General features: G+C 36.1%; 1 protein-coding gene across 1 annotated transcript in view; it reads right to left on the minus strand.

Annotated features, from left to right (window-relative positions):
- Positions 1–379: 379 nt before the first annotated feature.
- The window catches only part of LOC119152090 (hedgehog interacting protein), an 80,667-nt gene continuing 67,436 nt past the window's right edge, over positions 380–13,610 (minus strand). Inside the window, exons 12-13 of the mRNA XM_037396832.1 lie at positions 11,009–11,157; positions 380–8,462 (exon numbers count right to left, since the gene is read on the minus strand). Coding sequence (XP_037252729.1) covers positions 8,269–8,462; positions 11,009–11,157 — 343 coding nt within the window. The 3' untranslated portion in view covers positions 380–8,268. The remainder of the gene's footprint in view (positions 8,463–11,008; positions 11,158–13,610) is intronic.

Here is a 13,610-nt window from a genome sequence, read left to right on the forward strand (position 1 = left end):
CCTGTGCATGAAATCCCCTTGTTCAAGCTGTACATGCATTCACGTATTGCTTGCAATGAAACAGGTATCTTTTCAGTGTGGAGGTCTTAATTATCACTGTCATATATCCAGAAGCAAACAGGAAATCCCATTCCAAACTTCCCATTCCAAAAATAATAGCAGTGTTCACTCATATTTTATGAAAACATCTTAGAATTTATATAAATAAAACTAGTGTACATTTCAAAGAATATATATAATGCTGGTGTTTCACCTTTACTGCAAAGATCAGAGAGCCAATTAAAATCAAAGTTTCATGAATTTTAAATTATGCATTTAGTCATAACAAAAATATTAAAAAAAAAAAATTAAAGCAGCAGGTGTACCTTATATAGTAAGATAAAGTTTAATATATTTTATTAGCTTAAGGGACAAGGAATAGCTATCTATTCAGAAATTCAGGCATGCATTTACATAAATATATTAAATTAAGAAAGGCAATTATACACTTAAACATCCTTTGTCTAAAAAAATCATTAAATCCACAGATTGACAATAAATCCAACTCTATGCATTTATCACTTCCAGATACAACTGTTCCATTTCTCAGATATTACACAAATACATTTGTTAGAATTTATATGCATTATACATATATTATATATTACATAATAGTGTGTATACATACATGGTGTTCAATAATATAATAATAATTTGTACTTTTTATAGCACTTTTCATTTGAAGAGCTCAAAGCGCTTTACAAGGATTGATTTCACTAATTTTCAGATGGAAAGTGGAGGCACAAAGATGCAATTAGTTCAGGTTATATAGAATTTGTGACAGACAGTAACTGAATTCTTTTGTGAACTTCAGCCGTGCTGTCTCCCTAAAAAGAAATACACATATAGCATATGTAGTCTATGTAAGTAGACTTGCAAAGACTTGTAAGGTCTCAAACCAAGAAAGCACTTAATTATATTAATAACGTTAAGCACATGACTTTAGTGAGACTCATGTGCTTAAAATTAATTACTTGGGTGCTCCAGTGCTCTGCTAGGTTGGTGCCTGTATATGCTTAGTAGTATAATACAGTTTATAGAAGATACCTAAACATAGTTTGAATGATATTTTCTAAGCTATTTTCCCACATTTCAAATGTACATACAGTACCTGACAGCTACTATAAAATAAAACTAATTGAACAGAGGAATATCACAACAGTAATGTTATCAAGTGACAGAATCTTGTTATTTCATTTTCCTTTTCTGCTTGGCTCCTATTACAATCTAATTGTTCTCAAAAGGGAATTGGCGTTCTAATTCTGCGGTATGTTTTGTTGGGGACAGCTAATAGCATTTCTGGATAACTCACAGGGTAAGGTTACTGCTTCTGGTATTAATGGAGATCACTACAAGATACCTCTGGTGACTTAATACCAGATGGTTTCTGGTCTCAGTATATCTTGATATGAATTAAGTTCATTTTGCACACCAGTTTTGACTCTGCCTAGAACATTTTCCTTTTAGTGTTTCCTCCTCGGAACATTCAGAAAATGGGATTTGTTTGTTGCTGCCTTGTGATGCGAACTACCTTTTTGTCCTCCAGCAAAATGCATCCTACATAAAAAATACCCCTCCAAAGCAGCCACTTCTCTCTGCCTTCTTTCCAGCCAAGATTATTGTGAACACAGCCACTGTGTATATCCACAGGCTTTAGCTGGTGCCTTCTTTCTGAAAATCCCTGGGGATTTAAGCAATTTTTCATTTTGATGTTTTTTTCGCTTCTGTTTTCATTGCAAAATGAGAAAATATTTGTAAAAGGAACTTAACTATATGATATATGGGACCCTACTGATGACTTCTAATAGATGAAAAGTTTTTTTATCAGTAGAAATAAACCTCTTCAACAGTGCAGCTGGTTGTGCACATTCTTAGCAATAGCTTCTGACATTTTTGATTGTGGAAGCCACTGTGTGTACAGGAGACAATAGGTAAAGACATATATTAAATGTATGTAACATAGAATATTATTTTTTATGAATTCCTATAGCATGAAGTCATCATAAGAATGATATGTTTTCAGCACTGAGAGCTCTGGTAAGCGGGTGTGTTGCTTGGCTTTCAAATCAAACAGTACAGTGTAATGTGAAGAAAAATTTCCTATAGGAGTTTTCTTTGGGTTATGGGACAACATGATAATCCTTTGCTAATATATAGACCAAATTAGTAAGTATTAATAACTCATGAGTGAACTCAAGGAAAAAGGTTGATGTGTCAGTTGAACCACTTGCACAGTGCTATAAAATAGTAATGTTTCTCTTTTCCCAGATAAGGCATTAATAACACTGATTAGTCAGTCTGCCCAGTGTAAATCTATGCAGAATTAATTGCTATGCTAAGATTTTTTGGATGTTGTGCGCTCTCTAGCACAATAAATTCTGTGTGCAGGGTCATAATTGAAATCAATGAGTACAAGGGCAAGCGGCTATCCCTTTGCCTAGCACGCGTCTATAGAATGCCTGTTCACGTCTGAGTCCCTAATCCCTTATGCCTGTCATTTCAGTACTGAGGAGTCTCATCGCTTTCTGTCTTACTACTCTTATTAGCAAGGGTGACAACAAAATCTTTGAATTAGGATATAGTCTTGATTGAAATATTACACCATCCCTATTAAATACAGGAAGAAATGCTTGAAAATGTACCTGATATTGCTGAATTCAGCCTTTGCAACACGGGACTCAAAAAATTTGAGGGAACTCTTTCTGTGGATGTTTGTGAGCATCTGTGTCTTCTTATGGCTATTTCATAAAATGGGGCCACTGACTTGGTATTTTAATTGCTTTCCTGCTTAGCGCATATACTTACGTATTTGAAATCAGCATATATATGTGTGAAAGAGAAAAAAAGTGAGCTAATTGCTCAACATTTTTAAAGGAGTATCAAGAAGTCTGGCAGATTTAGTAGACCCCTTGTGTAACTGTTGGCAATACCTATAAGGAAACCCAAGAGGATTGGATGTGGTCCGTAAGTCTTTTAAGAAGGATATGCTCCGTACGGCTTTATGCAGGGCTGAATCTCCAGTCTTATTCCAGAAAACCTCGGTGTGTCTAATGACTGCAGATGCAGACACAGAGAGGTCACGTGTGCACTGATGTCTGAAGTTAAGATCTTCTGCCGGCTAAGTGGATATCTCTTAAGGACTTAATCCTATCACTAATGAAGTCAATAGGAGATTTTCAGTTGACATCAATGGACTTCAAGTCAGGCCCTCAAAGATTAAAGTAATCCTTTACTAAGCTTTCAGGTGGCTTCTGCTGTTTCACACCTATATCCTAAAAAGTACGTGTCTTATTTCACTGAACTACACTGCTGTTGAAAACAACGAACATTTTAGCAGAATAGTCATAACTTTTTCCAGTGTTTCTACAACATTTTTCCCCTGAAAATAATTATGGAAATATTTATCAGTTTTTTGTAGCCAGAACTGTGATTATTTGGTACATATTTTCTGCAAATTTGGATTAGAATAGATTTAGAAGGTTGGTTGTCTTTTTGGTGAGATTCTTAAGATTTTTTTTAAATGACAAAAATAAAATATTGGTCAACTTTTCAATATTGAAAAATGGGAAAAATTAGTTTTATTTACTTCATTACTTCTATTTTTTTCTGAGACAAAGATCACCCTTTAAGCGGGATAGAATATCAAAATGCTATCATTCCTAATTAAACTGATACACAGTTCAACTAAAGGGTAGTAAATGAAAATGCACTAATGTCTTTTAATGGATTTACATAATTAAGGAAAAATAAGCAGAATAGGATGTCCTCAGAGTTGTTTTTTCCATGTAGACCCAATCTTGCAAATACCTGTTTCACAGGTACAAAAGTAGAATTACATGCATGGATATTTATTTTCACTTTTATGGGACTTCATGCCTGTGAAAAATTACTTGTTCGTAAAGTGTTTTCAGGATCTTCATCTGGCATATTTGTACATGAAAAGGTCCTAATTTCTAACCCCAAATTAGAGAAAGTATATACCGAAAAGCAACTTTTCATCATCCCGGGAATATCATTGTGCTTTATACTCGAGGCGTCTGATTACTGGATTGAAATCGGTAGCTTTCTGGTTAGCATAGTGACTGTATCATGACCAAGGGTTTTCTCCTTTCCTCCAGCTCCAGTCTATCTGTGGCTGAGCTTCACAGCCTGAGGCTTTGCTGCTTGGGGCTGACGCTCCTGAACTGTAAATGTCCAGCTAAGAAACACTGTTAGATGTCACTATAAAATAACAGAGTTCTGTGGAATGATCAAAAGGTAAAAACCTCAGCCTGCTGGCAAGCCTCTTTGATGCACACTTCCTTATATCTATAAATATATATATATATATTGATGTTTGCTGTGGTTCTAAAGGGGAAAGAGCTGCAAAGCCAAAATGTGGAGGAGCGAACAAAAGGAGAAGATAAACAGAGGTGTCATGTTGGCGATAAAAAATCTATACACTTATTTATACCTAACTTATTTGTTTGCATGAAATAGAATAACCTGTGAGGATTTAAAGGTACAAAGGGTTTATATCTGTGTCCCTGACTGTTAATGGAAGGAATTTATTTCCTTGAGAGGGAGATTTGAATTAAAATTTCTTACTGGATGCATTAGAAAAATGAGTTTACTGTTTTTCTGAAATGGAGTGAAACAATTTGGAACTGATTTTACATAACATTTTTTGTCTCCCTACTTATCTATGGAGTAAAGAAGTTTCTCCTTATATTCCAGTAATATACCTTCTTTCGATCAGTGGCACTTAAAAAGAGAAAGACGAAGGTTTTCTGTCCCAAATTAATAAAATGAGGGTTGAAAACTAGCAGACGTCAGGAGCAGAGTTATGTTTCTTGCAGCAGGTATGTTTGTTCTCTTTTAACAGTAGAAAGCCTCAAAGCATGCTTGAAATGTACAATGCGTTGGGAACAGAGAGGCAGTATCTCCGAATAAAGGAAGAAATGAATGGAATAAAAGATTAAGAGAGAGAGACAGAGACAGACACAACTTGAACACATACATAAAATCCCTTCTGGAGGCCCTTATCTAATTGCCTCATTTATCTAGTTTCATTTATAAGCTCAGTTTTATTCTGGGACACTCTCGGAGGTTGTGTGAGAATGGCTGCAGAATGACCTAACTGGCAACAGGCTTTCTACAGACCCTTTTTTTTTCTTTTTTTTTCTTTTTTTTTTTTTTTTTTGTATGCCAATTCTCAGGGCAATTACTGCAGTTGCCCTTTTTATATCAGCATCTTGGGTGGCTAGGCCTGGGGTTTACTCACTCTTTTTAATAGTATAATTTCTTTTGATAAATAAGCAGCTAGGATTTTTTGTGTCTTTTTTTTGAGAATACTTCTTTTCCACTGGGATTTCCTATGTATGCATGTGGGCTTAATGCAGATGCTTGCTTTCTCAAGATATAAAAGATGATTTTAAAATGAAGCAAAAGACTTTCTACAAACTATCTCCCCTCTCTAATCTTCACTTAGATTACTTCTCAGTTTTGGTGGAATGACTCAAACAGAAATACTTTTTTAAAAATAAAATAAAACAAATGGGAGTATTTTGCTTAAATTTTGAAAGCAAATTTCTGGGTGCAGCAGCACAGCCAATGTGAGTTTTTTGCCATTGAGTTGAACAAGGCCTGGATTTAATTCTTAGCTTTTACTGGAGTTTTATTTTCTGATTTCATTAGTAAATGGAACTGTCTTTAGTATTAAGATCAAAACTCTAAGTTCATTGTTATTCCTTCTCTACATGACTATGACACATATATTGCCAGGGTTCTTAATTTAGGTGCCATCCAAGGTATTTTTTAAGTCTCCAGGAACTAAGCAGTGAGAAAAGAACTATCACATCTCCCCAGCTGGTTGTTGAAAATAATACGTCACAGTAGAGTTAAAGTTGGTTTTATTTTTAAGTACATTTAATTAAAGAAAGTGTTAAAGCGTTGTTATCTCTGTCAGATATTTTGCTAAAATACTTCAGCAACTTTCTTGTTTTGCCAATTATGAAGAGTGTAATAAAACTGCGCTATGTGACAGATTTAGACAGCTGGCTCATTCATGAGAAGTTCACATTTTTGTCACCCACGTTGAATAAGGAAAGATTAGATGCTAAGGTCAATTTACAAAAATGGTTGTCAGGACATTTTTTAATTGTAAAACTTTTTGTGATGGAATTCAGGGAAAAGACTAAAGGCAGAAAGCAGCGGAGACAAAGAGCTGCTATTAACCTACAGATGCTACCGCAGGGTTCATTTTAAGATTGGTCACACTGCTTAGCCAATGAAGTGTTCATGTGACTATAAGGGACCACCCTTTTCTGGGGTGAGAGGGCAATTTGGTCTTCATGCTCATTTAATCCCAAGACGTCTTTCAATGGACTGTCAGTTGAATCTACATTGTGCAAAATTATGCATGCACTTTTTAATGCAGACCATTGTTCGCTGAGCACTTAACCAAGATTTCTCAACCAATTTCCATTTGGCATGAGGTCACTCGAAACCCAGGCAAACATATATGGAAGGCAAATGTAATTTTCTGTTCCTCTGAGCTGGAATGCGTAAGACAGAGAAATGCAAGTATCAGTCATGCTGTACTTTCAGATTTAATACTTACTAAATGAAGACTGACAACTTTCTATAAAGGACAATCCATTGCATGTCACTGCCCTGGAGAGCGACTGGAGAGTAATACGGCTAAAGTCTTTTGCATCCTGTTGCCTAAAGTGTTGTAAATTGTTGACGCATGAGTAGCTGCTTCTAAGAACCATACGATGTGCATGCTGTGGCTACTCTGTTCTTTTCATAGGCGAGAATTTAAAAAGCCAGGTAGTGCAAAGGAAATCTGACAGTCTGTAAGTAGTGAGCAAAGAAACTGACAATAGACGCCCTAGTTCTGGAGATAAGCGGGCACCAGTTCTGAAGATATATCTAGTTAGACTATTAATACTTTAGAAAACCTGACTATAGCATGTACAACATATTTATTGATACATTTACAAAGACTCAATTTTATGTTAGCTCTTCAAGGAACACTTACATTTAGAACCACATTTGGCGAGAATTGTTACACGCTTTGTACAGGTGACATCTTACACAGCCAGCATGTGCTCATGTGAGCTCTCATCCAGGGGCGTTCCATTCAGTGTGAAATTGGCAGCGGTCTACTTGTGTATAATCTGGCCTGTCCTGTTACAGTGAAAATCACTTGATGAACACTTTTAACATGTGCTGGAATTTTATTATGATTGGTTAGCTGTTGTATTTTTCATCCATCATAAAGGAATACGGGTTGACACAAGGATACATTTCTAGATTAGGTCCACAACACATTAAAGAGTGTGTTTGCTCTCTCTTTCCCCATCTTTCCAATTAAGTTGGTGAAAAATGTAACTTTAGTATTTTACAGGACATGGTAAAGCTGTCTCATCTAGATGATGTCTATATTATAAAAATAAAATAAAATAATATAAATATGTAACATGAACCCAGTGCCCATTGTTAAATAAAATATATGATAAAAAGCAGACCTTCTAGGATGACTGGTTTTGAAATATGCGAATATAATTTAATTATTAAACACTTGAAACAATCTTGATATTAAGCTGCGATAACCAGATTTTTGCATCTATGCTAGATAAAGAAATGCGTAACATTCTGTAATAGAGTTACATTGATGAAGGTGAAGGTTACAGTCTTACAATGAATTGCCTAGATAGGAATGCATTAAGGAGTGCTGAAATACTGTTTCATGATGTAGTTCGCCTTAGAAACTGTTACAACTGGATTTATTAAGTCCAGCAGTGTATACAGCGATGTTTGAAAACTGCTCTCTCAATGCTATAATCAGATAGGTACAGCCACGAGATTTCTGGGATGCCCAAGAATCCATTAAGACATCACGAAAGTCCTTTGACAAGAATGTGGTTTACGGTGGAATTACTTTGTAAACTATTTCTCATGAAGAAATAAATATTAAAAAAAATTCCACTAGCTGTAAAACCGTATTTGTGATAGTGCGTGCATGTGTATGTGTGCATATATTGGATATCCGTACGTCTGTGGAGGTGTACAGAAATATTTACACACATACAAAGAATTTATCTGCACATTTGTGGATATTATACTTAAATTAATAAAGTAAATCAAATTACCGGTATTTGTTGCAGGATAACAGTCTTTTCAAAATGACAGGATTCAAAACAAATGCCCGTTGAAAGTGTAGTTTCCAAATAGTCCCAGAAACTATACAATATAGCTGGTTAGATCCAGCAAATAGGATGTCATGTCTAGGATCTGATCAAGAATACCTGCCCTTGTCACTCTTCGGATGTTTCTATCCACTTGTTCACACTGGGGGCCGAGATAGCCTTTTTTACACAAGCATTTATTAGGCCTTACACAGACACCTCCATGTCGACAGGCTGGGTCACATTTTGCTGTGGGTGAAAGAAACAGTGATTTTCTAATTTGTTTAGAACATTGCAAACTGAAAAGATACATCACACATTCATTAAGAGCTTTTCTAAACTTAGAAAGCACATAAATGTAAAACAAAACAGAAAAGATGAAATATTGGAAGATTTGAAACTGTATCTTTTAAAGTTTTAGAATGTTAGGGAGGGGAATTAATTGTGTATGTCTGAGAGTGTATCACCCAGGACAGACTGTGAATATCAAATAGCAGATTTTTGAAAACGTCCATATTCATGCTTGATTTTGGAGTACACAGAAGACCCATCTCAAAAGACTTCAGGCTTCGAATGTCTTATCGTTTGAAAATAAGACATACAGCACATCTAGATCTTTAAACAGTGGTGGTCTACCTCATCCCATTTCTTATGCTGGCAGCCCAAAAAAGGCCTGAAGTTGGTGAGACATTTTAGCACCTGGCCATCACCAAGCTAGCAAGTACTGAATCTCAGGTAAACTCCTCTGTACATGCAGAGTTCCTCACTACAGACTTTGTCTAACAGAGCAGGCTACAACTGACCACAGAGATCTTTGGCTCTTGAATCACTTAAACTTGGAACAAAATTGAATTCCCTTTAGGAAAAAAAAAAAAAAAAGAAAAAAAAAAAGAAAGAAGAACCTGAGTATCTTTTCAACGACTTTTATCAGTGAGTTAAGTTTCAGAGTTTTTCCCTCTTTAGCAGATGCCTGACAATTTACTTATCCAGGTTAATCAGCTTGCTTAAGTTTTTCAGATATAAATGCTGTTTTAAATTGTAGCCAGTGTTAGCAAAACTAACAATCAGTACGTTTAGTTGCGGAAGTATTTTCTTCTGGAGTAGAGTCACAGCACTGTGATAAATATAACGTATCCTTCTTTTTGCAGACATCTTGCTGTTTATTGTTATCTGTTAGAGTAAAGGTATAATACTGATTTACAGAGATTTATAATACCTTACATATAAATAAGTTTCTTGATTTTATTCATGAGTTTCTTAATTAAACTATGTATAGGGGGAAACTGATGACTTGTAAGGTAATTTTTCTTATTTAAATTACAATAATAGCTTGAGGTTCAACCTAGAACATCTCCGTTAAGAGCTGCATGGGTTACAGGGAAGAAAGATCCTGTTTACACATTTTCTGTAGCTTTCTTGTACATTGCATCTATCAAATTAGCTATCTGTAATTTTTTTAAAACAAAACAGATTATTCGAAACCCATTTATGTTCACACTGGTGATGTTTTTTACTTTAAGTTCTGTTTGGACAAGGGCTGTAGAATGGGCTTCATTCTCTAAACGCAGGAAATCTCTGACTGACAAGTGAAGACAATTGAAGTTGGGCTGTTTGACCAGATTACGTCATCCATCTCTCCAACGTGTTTTTGTTGCACTGTTGTGTGATGGTCAGCTCATTAATCTTGCCAGTAAGATATATCATTGGTGATTTCTTTCATTTAATTTCATTCCAAGTGAAGTCATTCCTGCTCATCACTAAAAACTGGGAAGCTGCTTACACTCCAGGCTGTAAGGACGTCATAGCTGACCCTGCTTCCAACCGGAATTATCCCTGTTCCATCATGTGATCCTTGCTTTATCTTACTCTGTGATTCTTTTCCTCTTTTGAGTTCTACTGCCACTATTTTAACCTTATCTCTTTGTATAGGCATCTGGTCAAACTCGCTGAGCAAATACTCTCAATCAGAAGACTGCTGATGCACGAATAACATCTCCTGGCACCCAGGCTTGCTCTGGGCGATCTGCATGGGCCAGTTACACAGCTCAGCCATCACCGCAGCCCCTGTTGGGGCAGTGGTATCACGGCTGTGGCACTCCAGGTTCATTCGCCTCACCCCTTTGGCAACATACCCAACACCTAGTTTGATCACAGTCACTTTTTAAACTGACTTTTAAAAGATACGTTACAGGAACAAGATAGGACTTAATAAACGCACTGTAATTAAAAATGGATTGCAGTAAAGTTCTGATTATTAGCTGCTTTGTAACAAGTTGTACATAGAATTCTCTTTAACAAACGGGAGACATTTTATTTTGTAGGATCAAAAGTAAAAATGTACCAAACCTAAAGCATGTGATTTAAATTAGCGAAGTGCAAAAAATGCAATAGTGACCTGCAGGTCTGATTTATCATCTTTCCTGACAAGGTGCTGCTATTTGACGCTGACAGTGGTACTGCTGCAGGTGGGAGTTGAAAGTCGAGACATGGAACATGTATTGATTGCATTTCCTTTCCTTTTACAATCGTGGTGAAAAAATAAGAATACCATTGCCTGTTATATTTATGCTATTAATTGCATTCTGTAATGGCTCACATTGCATTAGATGTTTTAGTTGTTGCACTCATCTAAAGGTTTAGTTCTCCTACAACTGATGAGATCAGCATTTCTTTAATGTTGTTTCGGAACTGATGGTTAATGACATATATTGAAAATTTATGTCAGCAAATAATAAAAAGCAAATTATGACATGTCACTGCTTTTTTCACGTGTTGCTATGAATCTATATACAAACCAGTTCTGCAGAACTCTCCTTCCCAGCCTTGATTACAGCAGCATTTCCCCGTGGGAGTGCAGTGCCCATTCCGACAATGCCTGGAGCACTCAGATGTCAGTATCTGTGCAGATTGAGCTGTTCTTTTGCATTCTTCAGGGACTAAAGGCCTGATTAAAAAAATACGAACAAAGCAGATAGTTAAAAGTCGGGGTCAAGGAGAAATACTTTTTTTTTTTTTTTTTTTTTAATTAAAGGCCTGATTCTTTTTTATGGTATTATCAGTGGGAGAAATCTTTGTTGTAAGAGGATTGCTTTTTTCTCAAAAATACCAATAAACATAGAGATGGTATGTTACATTACAGAAAAATACAGTGTGATTTGCTATTCTTTGATATAACTGCTTTCTGAGATCTTCTACAAGATAAATAATAGTCTCTGAGAATTCTTGAAGCGTGAACCCGGCAAAACCAGCTTGCTGAAGAGCTTATCGCAGGCACCATTTATCTCTAGATAATATCATTTATTAGACATGCCAAATTCTACCCATTGTGTGGCTTTTCTTCAGAGAGTGCAAGTAGTCCTATGACTCAGTCCAGAATCTGATGGTGTCTTTTTTGCCTTTATAGCTGATTTATATTTCCAGTTGTATGCTGGGAAGAGTAATCTGACCAGCAAGTTTTATGTCACACATTATGAAAGGCCTGGTAATTTTGTGGAAATATTACCTCTGTCTACGAATTCAGTTTGACATTGCAGATTTTTTTATTCCCATATTTTTGTGACATCATATTTGGATTATGCATTCTGGGTGCTCATTTAAGCACCTGACTTTTTTGCTGTGAGAGCACTGGCACAGGCTGCCCAGCATCCTTGGAGCTATTCAGAAGCTACCTGGCCACGGTCCTAGGCAACTGGCTGGAGGTGGCCCTACAGCGGGCAGTTGGACCAGGTGCCCCCCAGAGTTCCCTTCCAGCCCCAGCCACTCTGGGTGATTCTGTGAAATGTATGCATGAAGGAAATTCTAGTTCAGCTAACTTAAAATATTTCTGATACTGGTTTTCGGTTGGGCTTCTTGGTGTCTAGTCTTACGTAATGCAATTTTTTCCTGTCAGTCTCTACATTATTTTGGATGTCCAGTAGCCTTTTTTATTTACAAAAGCAGAGCATTATCTTCCTTAACAAAGAACTGACTGTAGTGTTCATTCTTTAGTCTTAAGCGTGTAAAACACTTAAGTGTTTTAACTTAAGCATGCCCCAATTGTTGCTATGGCTTCCAATGCTTTTTTAGATGTTTACTGGTTTGTTGTTGTTGTTTTTTTGGTTGGTTGTTTTTTGTTTTTTTTTTTTTTTTGTAATTTAGCTGCATGCCATCATACTGACCACTTACTTTATTTGCTGTATGAGTTCAGCAGCCATAGGATCAAAACAAGGCTACAGGTTCCTGGTAGAGGTATCGTGTTTTGTCTCTGCTGTGGGTTTGATTGTTCAGGAGTAAGTTTAGAAAAGAATGTCAGGATCTCACAAGAGATCTATACAAGTAATCGAATGGGACCATCGTGGCAAATACAGAATGACTCATTCTCAAGGAAACAATCTGAACTACTGCCATACATTCCTAAGCTTAACATTTGAAGGACAAAGATTTTAATAGTTTTGTCAAGAGCTCAGAGAAACCTTGGCTAAGTGTCCAGCTAGAATCCAGACAAACAAAACCAAAGTTCTATGAGATAGAATAGAATAGAAAATAACATTGTTCATTATACTGACATCAGTATTAAACCCCCAATTATATCAAATAAACAGAATAGCAAGTTGTACACTGACCCCTCTGTGAAATATTAAAATCCTAAATTGATACTCCTGTATGGAGAAAAGGATAGTCTTTGAAGTCTGAGAAAGAAGGGGTATGATGGAGGTGTGGGAAACAGTGACAAAAAAAAAAGAGGAGGAGAATAAGGCATTCTTGTTTATCTTCCAATTCAACATCAGTAGAAATATCAAGGGGAAAAGTTAAGCTAAATAAAATAAAATTAACAAGTTGAACTTATGGCTTCTAAGATATCAGCAAAGCCCATGTTCTAGTAGGTTTTAAAAAAGATTTCTATGCACAATGGGGACATTCAAAGTAATATTAGATAGGGTAAAAATAATTTTGAAGAAAAATAAACACTTATACCTAATGTCATGGAAGTCCCTCACTAGATGACTAGGCATACATCCACCCGCCCCCAACACCCCCCTCCCCCTCCCAATTTTTGGCATGTGGCTTGTTAATGGTACATTACAGAGTTTCTTGCATTTTTCATTGAAACAGTAATAGAGTACAGGCTCACTGGTTTGTTTCACCATAGCACTTTCTCTGCTCAGTCTTAATTGCTATCATGATTATTTAAACATCCATACAGAACTGGTTCCCCAAAGATGTTAAGGACAGAAAGAATGTGTAGATGCATCTTTATTGTAGCACCAAGTTCTGATTTCAAAAGCACTTCTGAGAATCAGACTTAAGGTCCTGTATTATTTAAGGGCTTTGAAACATGTTTTGACACCTTTAGTGCAGCATATTTGAAACCCTTTCAGTTTTTGTGTTTACATATTTCCACGGCTGTCTTTTAAATAT

This window comes from Falco rusticolus, chromosome 1 (genome assembly GCF_015220075.1).
Source record: "Falco rusticolus isolate bFalRus1 chromosome 1, bFalRus1.pri, whole genome shotgun sequence".
NCBI classification, from domain to species: Eukaryota; Metazoa; Chordata; class Aves; order Falconiformes; family Falconidae; genus Falco; species Falco rusticolus.